The sequence below is a fragment of the Berghia stephanieae genome, chromosome 3, assembly GCF_034508935.2.
Source record: "Berghia stephanieae isolate SIO BIC M18660-M18661 chromosome 3, UCSD_Bste_1.3, whole genome shotgun sequence".
Taxonomy (NCBI): Eukaryota; Metazoa; Mollusca; class Gastropoda; order Nudibranchia; family Aeolidiidae; genus Berghia; species Berghia stephanieae.
In genome coordinates, this window is record NC_088362.1 from 23,208,672 (window position 1) to 23,229,458 (window position 20,787).

Genomic DNA, 20,787 nt, shown 5'->3' on the forward strand with positions numbered 1-20,787 from the left:
ATTATTATTATTATATTATTATTATTATTATTATTATTATTATTATTATTATTATTATTATTATTATTTTACACCTGAATATGGTGAGAAAATGTGAGAATGTGCCTTTCCAAGGACTCAACTTTCCACTGCCCTCCGGGAGGGTGGGAGGACACATGAGTACTTGAAACAGCCGGACCTACAGGTGTGAAGGCGAGTGTCAGACAAAGCTGCTTGCACACCTTTGGGTGATACCAGCATCACCATCCCCTACCTGTGAATCTTTGATGATGTGGTTTGCCTCCAGTTGTATTTTGAAATCCAAACCCAGTTCTGACTGGAATGACATCATGGGAGAAAGAGTCCCGCTGGTCAGAATTACACTTCGTGTCTCCACAAAATCAGAAAAGGCCTACAATGGTTAGAAGACAGGAAAAAAAAAACAATTTAAAAGAATTTTGGTCGAAGAGAAAAATTAAATTGTCTGAATTTAATTTTTTAAAGTCATTTAAAAGATCTGCTCTAATAAACAAAACAAAAAATAGAGAAAAAAAATTCCCTTCATTCCTTCCCCGAGGGGAAATTTGACTTTAAGGATCTATTCCTAGGGTAGGCTGGAATAGCCCAGGCATCAACCTCAGTGCAGCGCCGCAAGGTAGGTAGGGCAAGGTAACTTGTTCAAGGCGAGGCAGTTAGTCAAAAAAGTTGAGCTTTTATATAGCACAATATCCACTAAACGGGCTCAAAGGGCCAACAGCAACACTTAACATGTAGGACGAGACCTGATGCCTGTTAGGCGATATTACATTACTGTTTTTCCGACAGAGACAAAGCTGTTAACGGTCAGGTACTCATTTTACACCAGAGTACGGTGAGAAAATGTGAGTAAAGAGCCTTTTCCAAGGACTCAACTTTGCACAGAGCGAGGCTTGAACCCAGGACCTTCCAATCCGAAAGCAAGTGTCATACTACAAGACCACATAGCCACACAAACTCTATATCTTACATATCTTACGGATGCAAAGCAAAGACCCCACTGCTATGCCAAGTTGCCCCCTAACATGAGAGTTGCCCCCTAACATGAGAGTTGCCCCCTAACATGAGAGTTGCCCCCTAACATGAGAGTTGCCCCCTAACACGAGAGTTGCCCCCTAACATGAAAGTTGCCCTGAGTTACTTTTACCCCATGCCTATTTATTACCTTTTGTTCTGAGACAAATTATAGGCGTGCTATCAAAACTAATGTTTTTTTAGTTTTTGCATGTGAATGATAGTTGATTAAAATCATCTATGTACATGCTCATTTTTATTATGTTTTTTCCAATTTTTGAAAAGTAGCAAAAATCTCTAGGATTGAGTGAGTTAATATTCTTCTTCTTTTCTTCTTCAAGCTTCTTCGTCTTATTTGTATCATCATCATCATCATCATCATTACTATCACCGCAGTGAAATTACTAATTAATAATATACAACTATAAAAGGCTTACCACAGCGGGATTCATGCACCAAAAGTTCAAATTGATAACATCCACTTGCATCATTCTTCGACCTGATTTGTAAAAGTAAAAGAAGTCAAGAAATGTATGAATTTGTATTCTGATTGAATGTTCATTACTTCATAAAAATAATAAATAAAAAATAATAAAATTCCCTTTATTCATCCCATAGGGAAAATTTTGTCCCAAGGGTCTATTCCAAGTGAAGAATGGAATAACCCAGGCATCAGTCACAGAGCAGCGCCGCATTTAGAGCTAGGGCGAGGTGACTTGCTCAAGGCCACACAGCGCAGCACAGCAGCGGGTGATCGAACTCAATACCTTTTGGGTAGGAAGCAAAGACCGTACCGCTGAGTCACGCTGCCCCCCCTAAAAAAAAAGCCAAAAAGAGTGATGGACATAAGACTTTATTAACCACATATGTTTATAATTTAGCAACAAGCCAAAAAATAAATCTGCTGCAGAAAATGTAGGGGCATAAGGCAACTTCGAATAACACAACCAGGCAGGCACTAAACTGGAACCCCCCAGGGAAACGTAAAAATAAAGACTAAGAAACTCCTAGAGATGTGACCTTAATGCAGATATAAAGAAGATGGCAACACCTGGAAAGAATTGGAAACGATAGTCCAGGATAAAGGACAATGGCATCCTACGGTTGACAGCTTATGCTCCAAAAAGAGTGATGGGCATAAATAGGCAATGTTTATCCTTGTTTGACTGAACATTAAATTTAAACTTGAGCATTTATATAGCGCAATATCCACTAAACATACTCAAAGCACTTCACAAGGGGTCTCCAGCAAACAGCAACACTTAACATGTAAGACGTAACATCAAGCCTGTAAGGCACTATTACAATTTTTGTTTCAACAGAGATAATGCTGTTACTGGGCGTGTATTCAATTTACAGCTGAATGCTGTGAGTAAAGAGCCTTTTCCAAGAACTCAACTTTGAACTGTCCTGAGAGGGACTCGAACCAAGGGCCTACAGATTCAAAGGTAAGTCTCATAATACTCAACCATGAAGCCAAACAATTTTTATTATCATATTCAGTAACCAACATTACCTCCACTTCTATGTCTTGAATTCAACCACTGATTTTCCTGGAAAATGAAATAAATAAAATGGTATAATTTTATTTTTAAAATTTTCATAGAAAATCAAATCAAAGGAACTGTACAAGATTAACAGAATACAATCCAAAATTAAATAGCTTTCTCCTATTATGTTCCCATGTTCAAGTTTTCAATCTAACCAATAGCTCTAAAACTCTTCAAGTGTGAATCACTTTTTTTTCTATTCCAAATTCTATTTATAAAACTTATTTCAATGATCAGGGGTCCAGATAGCTCAGTTGGTAGAGCACTCGCTTCACATGAAAAGGGACTGTGATCGGTCCCGGGTGCTATTGAGATTGTTTTCCGACCCCACCCCCCTGTCCACCCAGCAGTGAATGGATAGCTGAGTCTGTTAGATTTGGTGGAAAGTACTTTGCAATAGACAAGCATCCCATCCAAAGGATAGCGAGCACTGGTATTGTCCATTTCACGCTATAGAAACTGGGATAAACTTCGGCTCCACGGGGCTGAATGGCTCTGATAGACTACTACTATATCAATGATCCCCAAACCCCAGGGTAACGGTGCCATTTATTATCTTTTTATGTAACGTTTAACTATTTCTATTTCATCTTTTATCTTCCATGTTCCTCATAGATTAGTTAAGCGCATATTTTTTGTTGTTGTTGTTGGTGTAACTGCATTTTAAAGACATATTTCAATACAAGTAAATATAAATATTAAATCAAAACAATTTAAAATACAAACAATGAGTCAAGGCAACACCACCATCCTTTTCAGCAAGTCATGGTAAAATTATCAGATACTGTCTTTTCCCAGGTAATACAAATATTCAGGACCACTGTCTTATATAGTGAGTCCCAATATCTCAGTCAGTTGAGCAATTGCTTCACACGCAACGGGACCTGGATTGATCCCAGAAGAAGACGAGATATTTTTCTGACCCTCCTGTCTACCCAGCAGTGATTGGGTAGCGGGATCTATTAGATTTGACAGAAAGTACTCTGCGATAGACTAGCGTCTTATCCAAAGGGGTGCTGGTAATTGCTATTGTATGTTTCATGCTGTAGAAACTGGTATAAACTCTAATTCCATTGGCCTAGTGGCTCTTAAGGACTACGAGATTTTCATCCTTTTCTATGAGCCATATAAAGTGAAATCAAAATACATATTTTTGGCTACAAAGTGAAGCTTCAGCGTTTAGTTCACCCCCATATATAATACCGATGTCAATGGATCACATATATATTTTGAGACGAATAACAAATGGCCTTACCTCATATCTTGGAACGTAGGAGATGGAATGGATCAACGAAGCCCTTCAGAGAGGATTGAAAAAAAAAAGAAAAATAACAAAGTAAACAACTCTGGTCTCAGAAGCATGAGAAACATTCAACAATACCTTTTTGAAACTATAGAAAACAGAACTCCCCAGAAGCAACAAATAAATAATCTGTAAAATTTTTGGGGGCAAAGTGGCTGAGTGGTTAAGGCATTGCACTGTGATTCAAAAGGTCCTAGGTTCGAGCCCGCTTCAGACACTTTCGTTTTTTTTTTTTCCTTGGGCAAGATTATTAACCCCCAATTTGTCCACTTTGGACAATATATCTACTTCCTTCAAGGAATTTCTAGGCGACAGGATCTTATGTGAAATCGTGAAAGGGCATAATTAAAAATAAATTTTTTGGAAAAAAATCCATCTATCAATACAGAATGTATGAATTCTCCCTTTTTGTCTATGAACTGTCTCATTGATTAGCTTTTTAACCACCTCGAGTTCACCATGATTGAAAATCAAACAAATTTTTTGATTTTCCATTTGTATGAACTAGAGAAAGTTAACTCTCTTCTTACCATCCATTTCCCAAAGCATCATACGTTATCTAACATAAAAATTGATTTTTTAAACTCTTACTCTAAAGGAATAAGTAAAAAAATGTTGTTTTTTTAAATTGAGCTTTTATACAGCGCAATATCCACTATAGGGAATGAGATTAGCGGAAGAGTAGCGTCCCTTGATCGGACGTCACCGGCGGGAAAGCTATTAGAGAGAGAACGTCATGTTGGTTGTGCGCATGCGTCTCTCGTCCTCGCTTCCGGTGAAAGCGACATGAGACGCTTCACCGAAAGCGAGGACGAGAGAGACGCATGCGCAAAACCATTTTGACGTTCTCTCTGTAAGGTGACGTCCAATCAAGGGACACTACTCTTCCGCTAATCTCATTCCCTATACGTGCTCAAAGGTGATATTACAATTTTTTCGGACAGAGACAATGCTGTTAACAGCCAGGTACTCATTATACACCCGAGTACGTTGAGAGAATGTGAGTAAAGAGCCTTTTCCAATGTGGCATGATACTCACTTTCAGATCGGAAGGCCTGGGTTCAAGCCTCACTTGACGCATAGTTGAATCCTTGGAAAAGGCTCTTTACTTACAGTGTCTCACCATAATCAGGTGTAAAATGAGTACATGGCCGAAAAAAAAAGTAATATTGCCTAACAGGTATTATGTCTCGTTCAACATGTCACGTGTTGCTGTTAATCAGGAAACCTTTGTAATGAGTTTTGAGCATGTTTTGTGGATATTGCGCTTTATAAAAGCTCAAGTTATTTTTTCTTTGGGAGGGGGATCTTTGCTTTGTAAAGCCACAATGTAAAGAGTGAAGAAAATAAACATTAAATATGAATTTAGGATCCCGATAGCTCAATTTGTAGAGCACTTGCTTCATACACAAAGGGACCAAGATCAATTCCGGTTGCAGTTGACAGTTTTCCTGACCCCTGTATCCACCCAGCAGTGAATGGGTAGCTGGATCTGTTAGATTTGGTGAAAAGTACTTTGCGATAGATTGATGTCCTGTCCAAAGGATAGCAAGCAACTGCTATTGTCTGTTTCACGCTATAGAAACTGGACTCAGGCTCCATGGGCCCAATGGCCCTGAAGGACATTTTTATTTAAATGATGAATTGAATAGGGGAAAAAAAGGATTACCTGTAGTCATCAACATATTTGAGATCCTGCCTATACAGGAAATCCGTCACCATGAAAAGCTGGTCCAAAACATTCAGTGTCGCAGGTTTCATTTCTTCGTTTGGTATACCCTTTCTAACAGCCTCTTCCTTGCGTTCTTCTGTATCTGCCTTTATTTGGCCTAGAGCTTTCTGCAGATCATCCGTATGAAATAAAAAGTTTTAAGAATAAGATAAGTAAGAAATAGCTGAATTGTGGTCAGTCCTATTCATGCTATCATACAGTGACTTATCCCAGGCTGAGAAGTATGGTGCCTCATTTTGTAACAAAGTGAAGCAATGTTGAGCATGGTCATTGACTAGATGGATGGCAATGATAGCAAAACTCTTTCCTTGGCATTGTTTGCTTGTTTTTAAGGGTTCTACGCGCTTGCAACACATTAAGGTCATATCAAAGCCAGTAAAAAGGAAAATAATGGGATAGTTAAAAGTTCTAGAATTACAATTAAAGCATCCAGGAAAAGGCAAGACAAAATGGAATTGGTTCAAATAGGAAACAGATATAGATTCCAAGAGCACACTATCAAAGTACTTAGTTTGAGATCACCTAAAAGTCCCATCCAGACACAAGCACAGTCCATACTAAGAGGAATACACTCAAATGTTTCCAAATCATATATAATATGTAAACAAAACATAATGCAGTGCATAACAGAGATGATTCACCATGAATAAAATATCATCTCCCAAAACTTTCTATACATTTGAATGTTTCCCTCTCAGCAAAGGCAGCCCGCCAGGGCCAGGACAAAACCAAGTCATCTCATTCCAAGACAAAGACAGAAAGCAAGTTGGAAAACATAGACAGACAGTAAGTATCTCCCTGCCCACTATGGGAGGTCAGGAACCCCATCCAGCTTTCCTTGGCATTGAGTCCTTAGCTATGATAGTTTACAAACATTACCAGGTTGACTCAGGTCTGAATGAGTACTGGGTTTAGAGTATAGAAATTTATGCTAGTTCAATAAGAGTTCCTGATAAGGAGTCCCTACGCTGCTGTCCCTGAAAAACGTTTTAAAAATTTTAGCCAGTTAATCTGCCGTCCATCTGGGCTTTAAGTGATGTGTTTATCATAATAATAATAATAATGATAATAATGATAATAAAAATAATAATAATAATAATAATAATAATAATAATAATAATAATAATAATAATAATAATAATATAATAATTAATAATAATAATAATAATAATAATAATAATAATAATAATAATAATAATAATAATAAATAATAATAAGCATATTTCTATAGTGCCTTTCGTCAAAACCTCAAAGCCTTTAACAAATATTTTTTTTAAAAACAAAAAAAAACATTTAGAGCATAATATGGCCATCAAAAACATCAATACATATTTATGCTCTCACTGCTTTTGTAATTGGCTGAAGAAGGGTGTTAAGCCTGAAACATTCAGTTAAGAAGTTGCTATATTCATTTCTGTTCATTACTTTTTCCAGTCCACAGCTTCTAGCACCTTAGTCCTGGGTCCTGGTTTCGAGCCTCGCTCTGCGTCGCATAGTTGAGTCCTTGGACAAGGCTCTTTACTCACATTCACTCACTGTACTCAGGTGTAAAATGAGTACCTGGCCGTCAATGGCATTGTCTCTGTCTGAAAAAATTGTAACACCGCCTAACAGGCGTCATGTCTCGTTCTACATGTTAAGTGTTGTTGTTGGTCAGGGACCCTTTGTAAAGCACTTTGAGCATGTTTAGTGGATATCGCGCTTTATAGAAGCTCAATTTTTTTTAGTTTCTTTTTTGTATATATTCAATTGAAAACATACCTTCAGATCAGGGAAGTGTTTGGGTCCCAATCCCATTGCTTCCAGTTGAGCGACAATGTGAAAGCCATTCCAGATCTTATAGGATTGGTTAAACTCCTTTTGCTCCAAGGAATTTTTGTTTTCCTCTATGAAATTATCCAGCTTTATCAACTGCATGTTGAGGATGAGAGAGAGAACAAAGAAAGTAGATAAACATTAATTCACAATGTAAGAGTTTATCAAAGGGGAGGAAAGAATGGCAATCTTGTTTTGTGACCTATCATCTCAAAGCGGGTCCTGATAGCTATGTTGGTAAAGCACTCGCTTCACGCGCAAAGGGACCGTTATTGATCCTGGGTGCAGTCGAGATGTTTTTCTGACACCCCTCCCCCCCTGTCCACTCGGAGCAGTGAATGGGTAGCTGAGTCTGTTAGATTTGGCAGAAAGTACTTTGCGATAGACTAAACTAGCGTCCTATCCAAAGAACAGCAAGCAATTGCTATTGTCCGTTTCATGCTATAGAAACCGGGATAAACTCCGGCTCCATGGGACTTTTTTTTAATCATCTCAAAATGGCATTATGTCAGGGACTACCAGTTGACCAAAAGCCATTTTAACCCTGTCCTTACCAACTGTAAAAAAAATTGTTATGGTAGAAACAACATTTTTCTTATTAAGATCTGTTTTACAAAGCACAACAATTGAACAAAAAAACCCAACAAACTTTGGTATATATACAAGAACTTGATGTTGTTTTGTAAAAGCTTATTTTGCTCAACACAATTATGTATGGTATGCACTTGTAGCTTTTAAATTAAAATTCAAAAATTAAATTTGTTTATTGGGTCAGTATGACATTTCAATAAAAATCTTGTAAACGGTTGGTAAGGAAGAGTTAAAGTAAAAAAGACCAGAAATATGAGATTTCAGTTTTTGTTCATTTCATAAACTATGCCTCTTATACTCTTATCTTTAATAAAACATAAAATTAACCCAAATGTTCATATTTTTGACTAAAAATCAATAATTTTGCATCAAAATCACTTCCCCTACATCATGCCAGTTTGAAGCAGTAAGTCACAATTTATTTGAATGGCGATGGATTATTTGTTTCCAATGACACATAGCATGGTGATAAGGTTCTTGCACAAAAAAATTATATAAATGTCAAAGGTGAAAGATGATAAAGTCAGAAGAGACATTGGACAAAGTACAAAAGAGAATAATAATGTAAAACATAAAAAAAATTAAATGTTCCAATATTTCCTTGTTAATCTTTATATAATATATAACAATACAAAGATGTTCCTCCTCCTCCTCCCACTTCCTCTCCTCCTTTTTCTTCTTCTTCTTCTTCTCCTCTCAGTAAACCAACTGACACCAGAGTAATTATCTATTTTGATGTGCATGTGCAAGAAAAAAAAAAAAATATATTATGGAAATTTTTTTGGATAGTTTGAAGCGAATCTTTAACGGTCTCAATATCACTAAAAAGCTGGTTACCAGCGACTGGGTTGTTCCATAAGTAGAAAGTATTTTGGGGGAAAAAAATGAATAAAGTTAACTGTCAATATTGGATGGAGGAATATTACAAATTTTATACCCCGACTGCATGGCTTGTCTTAAACTAATTTCATTTGGTGGTTATGAGATTGAAACAACAACTTCGCCATCATATCGCTTTTGACTTAATACTGGTATACTTGACTAGGAAATAAAGAATGATAATAGTCTTGAATTATAAAAGCTAACATAAAAATAATACTCCCGGTCATTGACCTCACATATTGGAGCCAATATAACAATAATACTCCAGGGTCATTGACCCCTTAAACTATAATATTATGACCTTAACTGTAGACACTATAAAATGTGTATTGATTTTATTCTTCAGATGATGACAAAATAGACCTTAATTGATAATAACATTATTTTTTTTTTTAAAACAAGGTATCATTTTTTCTTTTATTTCCTTCTATTGAAACTCGGAATTTTTGATTTGAATGCGGAATCGCAGAATATAGACCAATTTAGCGGAATGAGAGTGCGAAAAGCAGAGCGGTAGGAGCCTCTGGAATAGGTACTTTTAAAATAATAATAGAGTGAATTTGACATGATAATTACCACATGGACAAGTCTTGAATAGTCTGCCAAATTGTGGGATTGCACTGTGAAACAGGTGAAAAATTAAACTAAATTTTGACATAAATTCAGAATGCATTTATATTGAACTCACTGAATAAGGGTCTAGATTTGTTATTTATATAATGATCAGACATCTAGAAAACACACAAAATAATCTAAAAAAAAAAAAAACTAAAAAAAACCAGTATAAATTGAAATGAGAGGAACAAGGACAAAAGTTAATTTTCATAGAAAATACTTTATGAGAAACGAGCATCATATCCAAATGATAACAAGCAATATCTATTGTTTAATGCTAAATAAAATAATAGTAATTAATTAACGTCAGCTCTGTGGGGATTATGACACAAAGAAATTGATGGGTTTTTTTTAAAAACATTTCTGAACTTCTGGCACTTTCCCCAGACCACATACTTTTGTGTGTTTGTTGTTATGAGTTAACAGCAAAACTATTAAGTCATATCAACAAGGATCAAAAGAAAAATGATGGGGTAATTAAAAAATGATAGGTCTAAAGATCATTTGCCCTTTCAGAGCGCCTGTGGGGGTCCCGATAGTTCAATTGGTAGAGCACTCGTTTCATGCGCAAAGGAAAGGGACCAAGATCGATCACGATGCAGTCGAGATTTTTTTTCTGACCCACTGTTCACCCAGCAGTGATTGTGTAGCTGAATATGTTAGATTTGGTGGAAAGTACTTTGCAATAGACTAGCATCCTATCCAAAGGATAGCAAGCAATAGCTATTGTCCATTTCACGCTATAGAAACCGGGATAAACTCCGGCTCCATGGGCCGTACGGCTATGAAGGACTACTTTTCAAAGCTCCTGTGAGAAAAAGTAAACCAAAGCAATTTTTTTCAAACTAACCATAGTTACCATTTGTCTATGGTAAACTTGCTTTTGAAAAAATGATGTACGTACTCAAAGAAATAATTAGCAACAGACAGAGAGCTAAAAGTCTGACTCTTTTCCATAAAATACAAATTTTTATAACATTTTAGAGTACTTTATCTTAACTTAAAAACAGAACCACTGAGAAGTAAAAATATTTTTTAATTGTTTTCTCTGATATGACATTGACACAAAAAAGGTATAAGTGGCTCAAATATGCAGAATATAAGACCACAATTAATTCTCACTGAGCTCTTCCATGTCTTTGACTGCTGATGTAATTGTTTCTTGAGGGATGGTCTGACTAGCCGCTTCCCTTGACGAATCCTCAATGTTGTGAGCCTCGTCGAGTATCACCACGACGCCCTTCAGGTTGATAGACATCTAGATGAAACGAATAAAAAAACATTTTTAATTGTGTAATTTTATCACTGTCTTATTCATAACTGATTTTTAAAAAAAAAACCAAAAAAACCTGGACATTAAAAAAAATATTGAGCTTTTATATAGCGCAATATCCACTAAAAGTACTCAAAGCGCTTTACAATGGGTCCCTGGCCAACGGCAACATTTAACATGTAGGACGTGACATGACGATATTACAATTTTTTTCGGACAGAGACAATGCTGTTAACGGCCAGGTATTCATTTTACACCTGAGTATGATGAGAGAGTGTGAGTAAAGAGTCTTTTCCAAGGACTCATCTATGCGCCAAGTGAGGCTCGAACCCAAGACATTCGAATCCAAAAGCAAGTGTCATACCTCAAGACCACATAGCCGCACATTTAAATAGCTTAAATATCCATTAAACGTGCTCAGAGTCCTATACAAGGTTCCCTAGCCAACAGCAACACTTATCATGTAGGGCGTGACATGACGCCTGTGAGGCAATATTACTTTTTTTTCCCCCACAGAAATTACGCTGTTAATGGCCATGTACTTATTTTACACCTGAGTAAGTGAGAGATTGTGAGAATTCTCTCTATATTTTCTTTTATTTGCTTTCGAATTTCGTTTGTTTATTGTTTTGCTTTTGAAGGGTTTGCACCCAAAACATCCGTTGCCTGTACTGTTCTCATCCAAAGCCCTTCCATTTTAACCTTTTCATTAGAAAGTAAAATGAACTCCTAGAATATGAACATTACCCAGATAAAATAGATTGAATCAAATTACAACTCACAGCTTCCCTGATCAAAGGATCCACTAGGTAATTATATGGGCAAATCACCAAATCAGCTTCTTCTTTCAACCCTCGGGACAGAAAATAAGGACAAACCTTGGGAAAGTAATATGAAATTAAATATATTTTATCATATATTTAGATCAAAGTTAATCTTTTAAATTAAAAATCATGATAAATTTTTCCTGCTTTAATTAATTTAAGCAGGGGTGGGACTGGACTCCCCATGGCCAATTTCAGATTAAATTTTGCCATCAAATGCAATTTCAGAGGAAGGTTTCCCGGAGAACGCAAAAAGTCATGACTTAACCATTTCCTTACCAACCATTTTCAGAATTTTCACAAAAATTTCACACCCATCCAACACAAAAATAGTTTTTTCTTACTCAAACAGAAAAGAAACAAATACATTCTATGCATAATATTGGTCAGCAAAATAAATCTACAACACAGAGTCACGTTTTTATAGCTATAATAAAACATTTTTCTTCAAATTGTGTGTTACAAAAGAAATCTTAATGATAAAAGTGCTGGTTGGATCGTAACGAATGTGACGATTTTCCTATGGTTGGTAAGGAGAGGGTTAAAGAGCAGTTCTGACTAAAGATGAGATTAGTCTATTTACTTAGCTTAGCAACCTTCCCAAGTCCTTTTCCGAGGATCAACAACCTAAAATAAAATATCATAGGATCGAAAAACGATTTTTTTGCGGATCCATCCCCTGTATAATTTTAATTTAATTTTAAATAGTCCTTCAGAGCCATTCGGCTCATAGAGCTGGAGTTTATCCCAGTTTCTATAACATGAAATGGGCAATAGCAATTGTTTGCTATCCTATGTATAGGATGGTAGTCTATTGCAAAGTACTTCCCATCAAATCTAACAGACTCAGCTACCCATTCACGGCTGGGTGGACAGGGGGGTCAGAAAAAAAAATCTCGACTGCCCTGGGATCAATCTCAGTCCTGTAGCGTGTGAATCGAGTGCTTTACGAACTGAGCTATCGGGACCCCCACCCCTGTATAAAGACTATAAAAATTAAATCAACTATATTGTTCATTTTATTTCATAATAATAATAATAATAATAATAATAATAGATCTTTATTGTCCATAAATATGGCAATTTGTCATTTAGTTACACTTGTTATAATGTTAAACGATAACTAAGATTGAACAGATATCTCACTCCTACTTATTTTCTCTCTCTCTCCCTCTCTCTCTCTCTCTCTCTCTCTCTCTCTCTCTCTCTCTCTCTCTCTCTCTCTCTCTCTCTCTCTTTCTTTCTTTCACACGTGCGATATACACAACATAAACATATTCATTTCGTTTTCAATTTGTTACGATTGTGGCAATTCGACACCAAAAATTATCATCATTATCAATTGGTCAGTTAATCTTACATTAAATAAATTAATCAGTTAATCAGTCAACGAATCAATCCTTGGTTTTTCTGTACCATATGAAATATTCAAAATTTTTATTGCTGATGGAACGAACGTTGATTTATACTTGTTAGTTCTACATTTAATCTGACAAAACCTTCTCCCAGATGGTAAAAGACTAAATTCATGGTATAAAATATGTTTTTTATTGTTGGTAATTGAGAATGCTTTCCTTTCTATTGCTTTTCCATGAATTCTTTCTACTCCATCAAGAGGATGGTTTATTATTCTTGATGCCTCTTTGATAGATTTTGAAATTTTTGATTTATCTTTAAGTCGGCATCCTCCAAACCATATGGTGCAGCCAAACGCAATTACACTTTTAATCAATGAGTCATAAACTCTTAACATAGTTTTCTTCCTTACTTGAAATGTTCTCAATTTCCTTAGGATGTATAATCTTTGGGCAACTTTCTTAGATATTATATTAATATGTTGAGAGAAATTGAGGGAACTATCAATGGTTATTCCTAAATATTTAAAATAGTCAACTATCTCAACATCATCTTTACCGATCGCCACACACTTTAAGTCGTTTTTATTTTTTACACCAAACACCTGTTCTTTCGTTTTTTCAACATTTAATTCAAGCTGATTTTGTTTACACCAATCGGTGAATATATTTATTTGTTTGAAATAATTCTTTTCGGTAACTTTATCTTTTAATAAGCCAAGAATAGCAGTATCATCTGCATATTTCACTATAAAACAATTTTCAAAGGATGGTCTGCAGTCGTTGGTGTATAAGATGTACAGGATTGGGGAACTCACACAGCCTTGGGGACATCCGTTCGACAACGTTCTTTTGTTGGAGATATGTTCACCCAATTTTACACATTGCGGTCTATGGGTCAGAAACTCTTTATACCATTTAATAAGGTAGTTTGGAATATCCATGCTGCACAACTTTTGAAGCAAAATATCTGTGTTCATGGCATTAAAAGCTGACGAAAAGTCGACAAACAGGATTCTGGCGTAATTCGAGGGCGTTTGGTCAAGGTGTTTCGAGATCAAATTTGTGGCGGTTAATAGTGCGTCTTCAACACTGAGATGTTGCTGGTATGCAAATTGGTACGGATCTAGCAATTTCAGGTCATAACATTTTTGTAGGAGCTCAGATTTTAAAATTTTTTCTAAACATTTCATTACAAGCTCTTATTAGCATGATCAAACTTGTCACAGACAACAAACTATATCTGTTTATTTCATTCTAAGGATTCAAATTTTGAGGGGGAAAAGTCTGTATCAAACCCACAATGCACGATTTACACCTTATTTTATTATTTAAGGCTGAATATAGGACTTATCCTTTGAAAGCCTTATACAATAGCACAGAATTACACAATCTCAAATAGCCTGGTATATAACATTTACATACAATTTTTACTCATCGTTGAATGAAATTTTAAAAATATAACCATATGACAATGTTAAGTTAAAAGTAACAAGTTATTGAAAACAGCTCACGATTAAATCGCAAGAGTACAAAGCTCATAACAAATATACCATTCTTTATAAAATCATCTTTTAAAAATACGCTTCACAATTGATGTATTGTAGTCGAGTTAAATAAATCCTCTGACCTTCTTGGTTTGACAGACACCAATCAAATCTTCTAAATCCCAGGCAGATGAAAGACCTTGACCCTTGATGACTTGATGCGACGTATAACGTTGGGCCCTATCCTTCAGAGGACAACCAGGTCCCTATAGAGTTAGATACGGATACAAAACAAAGGCAATGGTGTAATTGTTAAATGATGGTAACAAAAGACAAACAAAAAAATTAATATGAATGTCCCTATCCTTCAGAGGACAACCAGGTCCCTATAGAGTTAGATACGGATACAAACAAAGGCAATGGTGTAATTGTTAAATGATGGTACTTATTAGGCATCCTTTTTTGTTCTAAAACTCTTACAATATTCACCATTGCCTATAGACAAGTTTTCAGCAAACATCTGGACCAAAATTTTCCATTATCACTGTAAAGTATACAACTACTAACCACCCTTAAAATTGCTTCTTTTTTTTTTTAAACTTTAAGTAAGAAAGTGAATATATAAATATAAGTTTTGAGTTATTATGGGATAGGCCTCTTGTCCATAATACCCCCCCCCCTCCTCCATAAGTCACTGTAATACTCACATTCAATAACTCCTTACATCCTTCGTTCTTACTCTTCATCTTGGACACAGCATGGTGTATACAGGTGTGCTCTCTACTGGCCAATATCGTCATGCTGAAATTGGATACTAAACATTCAGTTGCTGCTTATATTGGGGGGTTCAGATAGCTCAGTTGGTAGAGTGAGCACATTGGGGGGGGGGGGGATTAATAATCTTGCCAGAGGAAGGAAAGAAAAAAAAGAAAGTAGCTGAAGCAAGGCTCGAACCTGGGACCTTCTGGGTGTCATAATGAAATGCACCAACAAATCGGCCACTAACCCCCCCCCCCCCCCCCCCCCCTCTCCTAAAGTATTTTCAACGACTTACACTAATACAAAAGCAAAACAAACAGAATCTAGAATTTAATTACATTTCCCTCCTTTAAAATCTACTAAAGACCTGGTACTGATCAACCAATCATACTTCAGTATATTAAAACAATAATACAATACAAATATTGATAGCAACAGCATCACTCACTTGACATCTTTATATTCAGTTTTCCTCAGTTCCCTTACTATCTGTGCAACTTGTTTGTGTGTCCGAGTACCGAAAAATATTTTTGGTATTCTGGAAAATAATAACAGGAGCAATAATAGTAATAATATTGATACTAATACTAATAGATAATCATACTACTACTAATAATAATAGATAATAATACTAATACTAATAATACAAATAATTATTATAATAATAATGATAATAATGTATTTATGTTTTCATTGTCTTTTGTTGTTGGCTGAAGAAGGGTTTTGAATCCGAAATGTTCTGTATTTGGTATTTTGTTAATTTTTTAGCTATTACATTCATTTTTGTTTATGCAATATCGAGATAACGTGTGAATGTCATTTTTACCACACTCCATGAATGCAAACTATTACAAGAGAAGAGGAGGGTTAAGGTGAGAGCTGACTGGCCTATGCTACTAAATTGTGGCACTTTTCAAGCCAAAGTAGAAGGAATCTCTATCCCAAAATAAACCAATGTTTGCACTGTGATCATATCAGAGACAATTGGTTTGTATTGAAAGCCATGCTCTGCTAAATTAACCAGTTAACTGCCGTACTCTGGAAAGACAAAAAAATGTTTTAATTTGGCCAGAAAACTCATTCTTCAAATATCGATCAATTTAAATGACCCTCATCTTGGCAAAAACTCTCAAACCTGGGACCTCGCAAAGTCCCTGGTTTGAGAATTTTTGCCAAGATGAGGGTCAATCGATATTTGAAGGACGAGTTTTCTGGCCAAATTTTTTAATACTTTGTCTATCAAGAGTACGACAGTAAACTGGTTAAACCAAGCAATTTTGTTGAAGAATGCAAGAAATATTCTGATCATCACTATGATTTTTCATTACATCCAGTTCTTACTTTCTGTTGACAACAGGACTGTTGTTTAGGCCACAATTACATAGTTTGCACTCAGTCTTGTCACCATCTGTATTAGATTTGATTCCTTCCGACTCATATTCAATCGATATATGCTCCCTGGAATTCTTTTTGCTAGACTTGAAAAAGTAATTAAAAAGAAATACAATTTTTATGATGCAACAAATTTAACCTGTCATGAACTGCTATTTGACAACAACAAAAAAACAAAAAACACAAAGAAATGGAGGAAACTAAAAGGGGTAGATTGTAGTTTTCTTAAACTCATAGCTGGGGTTCCCGATAGCTCAGATGGTAGAGCACTGGATTCACACGCAAAGGGAATGTGATCGATCCCTGGCGCAGTCAAGATTTTTTCTGACCCCTCTATCCACCCAGCAATGATTGGGTAGCTGGGTCTGTTAGATCTGGTGGTACATAGTTTGCGATAAACTAGTGTCCTATCCAAAGGATAGCAAGCAATAGCAATTGTCTGGTCTGTTTCACACTTTAGAAACAGGTATGAACTACGGCTCCAAGGATCTATGGCTCTGAAGGACAACTTTCATTATAAACTGATGACTACACACCGACTAAAAAACTATGTCATACTTCAAGGAAAATGAATAATAAGCTGTATTCAATAGTTCAACTGATAGTATCATTTGACACCATCAGAACTACTAAAAACAATTCACAATTTCACTTCTTTGGTATCGTCATCTAGTACAGTGATGCAATTTTGAGGTGAGTACCAGAGCTATAAGTTAACAAAGTCGACGTGTGGATACAAATGGAAGTAAGTGAAGAAGGTGGCCAAAGGAAAGAGTCAAATGCCAAAACATCATCATTGGCTTAGACTCCAATTGTGCAATTTTGAGGTGAGTGTCAGAGCTATAAGTTAACAAAGTCACGTGTGGATACAAATGGAAGTAAGTGAAGAAGGTGGCCAAAGGAAAGAGTCAAATGGCAAAACATCATCATTGGCTTAGACTCCAATTGTGCGGATATGTGGGCTTGTGGTATAACACTCGCTTTCGGATCGGAAGGTCCTGGGTTCGAGCTTCACTCAGCGCATAGTTGAGTCCTTGGAATAGGCTCTTTAATCACATTCTCTATCTGAACTCAGGTGTAAAATGAGTACCTGGCCATTAACAGTGTTGTCTCTGTCCGAAATAAATTGTAATATCACCTAACAGGACTTAGATGGTTTATATTATATCCAAAAAAAATACAAGTACTTACCGATTTCATATTAAAATTGAGTGGATCCTTTTTGAATTCATCTTCATCATCATCTTTGAAACAGACGGTTTCATCTGTAGAAAAAAAAAAAAGAATTTAATTTTTGTTATAATTAAAAATATCAATATAGATTTATTTAAAAATCATCTAAAAGAGGAGTGAATAAGATTTCAAGTAACCTTAAATATTAATGCATTTCATTGAAGTCCAAAATTATATCATTAAAGAAGCAAGTCAAACTGTACTGCAATCTTAAAATGTCATTGACATTCAATCTACAATATTTGAGCCCAAGCAGAAACAACGGACCTCATAACATAACAAACAAAATAAAGATAAATAAATAAAGAAATTCAATTTATTCATCCCTAAGGTGAAACTTTTCTTTAGGATCTAATCCAAGGAATTACTGGAATAACCTAGGATCAGCCGCAATGCAGTGCCACAAAAGTAGCTAAGGCTAGGTGACTTGCTCAAGGCCACACATCGTAACAGGTAGTCGAACTCGGTAACTTTCGGGTATAAAGCAAAGACCATACCGCTGAGCCACGCTGTCCAAGGAGAAATTTTTAAAAACATCAATCAAGTTTCAAAGAGGCAATGACAACTGATCCATCTCCTGCACATAGGTTATACTGTAAAATCATTATTTTAATGGGCAGGTGTAAAATTGCGTTTAACAAAAAATTTTGGGACAACCCTCTGTTAAATTTGAAAATTTGGAACAAAATTATGTACTCTGAAAGAATATAAAAATATTCAACTGATCTGACAATTTTGCGAACAAAATATGAACATTTCTTGCTAGATTCCATTTAAACAGTAATCCTTGGTGACATTTCAATGGAAAACAGTACAGAAAAAAAAAGAAATCCCAAAATATGATAACTGTCAGCCCGTACAGAGAATGAGGATTTGCAGACTATGGGGATTCATAACAAGGTCAAATATTTTTGTTCAACTTTTGGCGCATGCAAAGTCCATTTGCAGAAACTCCAAAGCTATTCTCTTGCACATGCATGCGAAATTCAGTCCTCATTCTCACCCTTGTATCTCTCCAAATTCACCTTTTTTTTTTTCTTATAAGAAAAACACAATCTCTAAATTTCATCTTTTTTTTTCTTATAAGAAAAACACAATCTCTAAATTTCATCTTTTTTTTTCTTATAAGAAAAACACAATCTCTTAAATTCACAAATTTACATTTCTGCGGAGTTGTATGTTGTATCTGAAGGCAATGCAATTATTGGATACACCAAGCAAAATTAATTATTCTAGTCTGATGTACTAGCTTATTTCTTAATCAATTATTTCAAGATAAAACACCCAAATGATTCTATTATTGAAATGTTAAAATATAGACAATAAATAAAATACTTTTAAAAAGGTAAATGGAGGATTTCTTAAGGAAAAGAATGAAACGATGATGTGGAATTTTCAACCCTTAAATTCGGGTTATTGGAAGTAAAGGAACTTCTTATCTAGCTGATACACGACTGTAGAACATTTGGCCTTTTTATCAGCTAATATGGAAGGATAAGGAAAAGGAGGAGGAAAAGGGAGGAGGAAGAAGAAGAAGAAGAAGAAGAAGAGAAGAAGAAGAAGAAGAAGAAGAAGAAGAAGAAGAAGAAGAAGAAGAAGAAGAAGAAGAAGAAGAAGAAGAAGAAGAAGAAGAAGAAGAAGAAGAAGAAGAGGAAGATGAAGAAGGAGAAGGAGGAGAAAGAGGAGAAGGAAGGAGAAAAAGACTGAAGCATCTCTTAGAGGTTATGATTATACAATTCTTGCCTAGGTCAGTCTTCACTTTTGATGGAACAATAATAGAATCTTCTCTAGTTTGTAGAACATGGCAAGCACAGACACAACTTCCTGAAATACGATATGGATGGAAAATTTTTAGAATACGAAAATCAAATATTTCTTTGAAACATCTTTAGTAAATAATAAAAAAGAATAATATAAAACAAACAAACTTTAAAAAATAAAAAAACAGAAACAAATAAAATCAAATCATCTATATAAAAATATAAATAAATAAACAGTTCATTATACAAAGTATCCTTTTGAGGAGTTTCAACTCTCTATGTTTAGTGACTAATGTAATTTCAAAGGCAGACAACAACTTTACCTTAGGAATAAAGTGAGGTGAAAAAATGAATGAAAAGACTGCAACTCTACATCTGTTTTCAAATTAGTAATATGTTCACCTAAAAAGTAGTCCAGATTCATAGGGCCCATGGAGCCAGAATTTATCACAGTCTCTATAAAGATACACAAACAATAGCCATTGCTTGATTCCCCTAGGATCTTCATCTATTGCAAGGTATTTTCCACCAGATCTAATAGACCTAGCTACTCAATGACAGCAAGATTTTAGGAGGAAAAATATAAACGTTATTTTGTGTGTTGAGCAAGTGCTCTACTTTTTAAACATTATCTTTATTGATTAAATAAATTATTACTACCTCATGCGATTGATGGACATTTCTCAAATTTTAAAAAACCTTTAATTTATTATTTAATCAAAGTCAATAAAAATAATTTGGTAACCTTTATCCAGCTCATCTTGGTCTTCTCGATTCTTTTTTGCTGTAAAAAAAAAAAAGTATAAGATTAAAGATGTACACAAACAGACACAGCATGAATGCAAAAATTACTAAATTGCAATCAAATGTTTGTCCATAATTTCTTGCCACAAGTACACAAGTTTTTTGGGTTTTTTTTCAAATTCAATATGCGCATACACTCAAACCTCTTTATACAACCCCCTGTTATATATATCGCTAGCCTCATTTACCGCCAATTGTTTGCTGGAATAAATTATTTATCAATATTGCGATAATGCCAAAAACCTTGTTATATTGCCAACCCCCAAACCAATGGCAAGAACGTTTTATATGTAAAAATAATAGAAAATATATTTGCTATACCGCCAATGCTACTCAACAAAGTTGTCTTCCGAGTTTTTGATCACAACGAAAAAGGAAAAAAA

General features: G+C 35.3%; 1 protein-coding gene across 1 annotated transcript in view; it reads right to left on the reverse strand.

Moving 5' to 3' along the window:
- The window catches only part of LOC144967372 (Fanconi anemia group J protein homolog), a 37,054-nt gene that overhangs the window by 12,815 nt on the left and 3,452 nt on the right, over nucleotides 1–20,787 (reverse strand). Inside the window, exons 3-18 of the mRNA XM_078904492.1 lie at nucleotides 20,346–20,384; nucleotides 19,584–19,664; nucleotides 17,799–17,872; nucleotides 16,557–16,693; nucleotides 15,664–15,753; nucleotides 15,164–15,257; nucleotides 14,600–14,722; nucleotides 11,573–11,668; nucleotides 10,640–10,775; nucleotides 9,479–9,522; nucleotides 7,376–7,525; nucleotides 5,552–5,721; nucleotides 3,835–3,877; nucleotides 2,546–2,582; nucleotides 1,467–1,528; nucleotides 254–391 (exon numbers count right to left, since the gene is read on the reverse strand). Of these exons, the coding sequence (XP_078760618.1) occupies nucleotides 254–391; nucleotides 1,467–1,528; nucleotides 2,546–2,582; nucleotides 3,835–3,877; nucleotides 5,552–5,721; nucleotides 7,376–7,525; nucleotides 9,479–9,522; nucleotides 10,640–10,775; nucleotides 11,573–11,668; nucleotides 14,600–14,722; nucleotides 15,164–15,257; nucleotides 15,664–15,753; nucleotides 16,557–16,693; nucleotides 17,799–17,872; nucleotides 19,584–19,664; nucleotides 20,346–20,384 (1,514 nt within the window). The remainder of the gene's footprint in view (nucleotides 1–253; nucleotides 392–1,466; nucleotides 1,529–2,545; nucleotides 2,583–3,834; nucleotides 3,878–5,551; nucleotides 5,722–7,375; nucleotides 7,526–9,478; nucleotides 9,523–10,639; nucleotides 10,776–11,572; nucleotides 11,669–14,599; nucleotides 14,723–15,163; nucleotides 15,258–15,663; nucleotides 15,754–16,556; nucleotides 16,694–17,798; nucleotides 17,873–19,583; nucleotides 19,665–20,345; nucleotides 20,385–20,787) is intronic.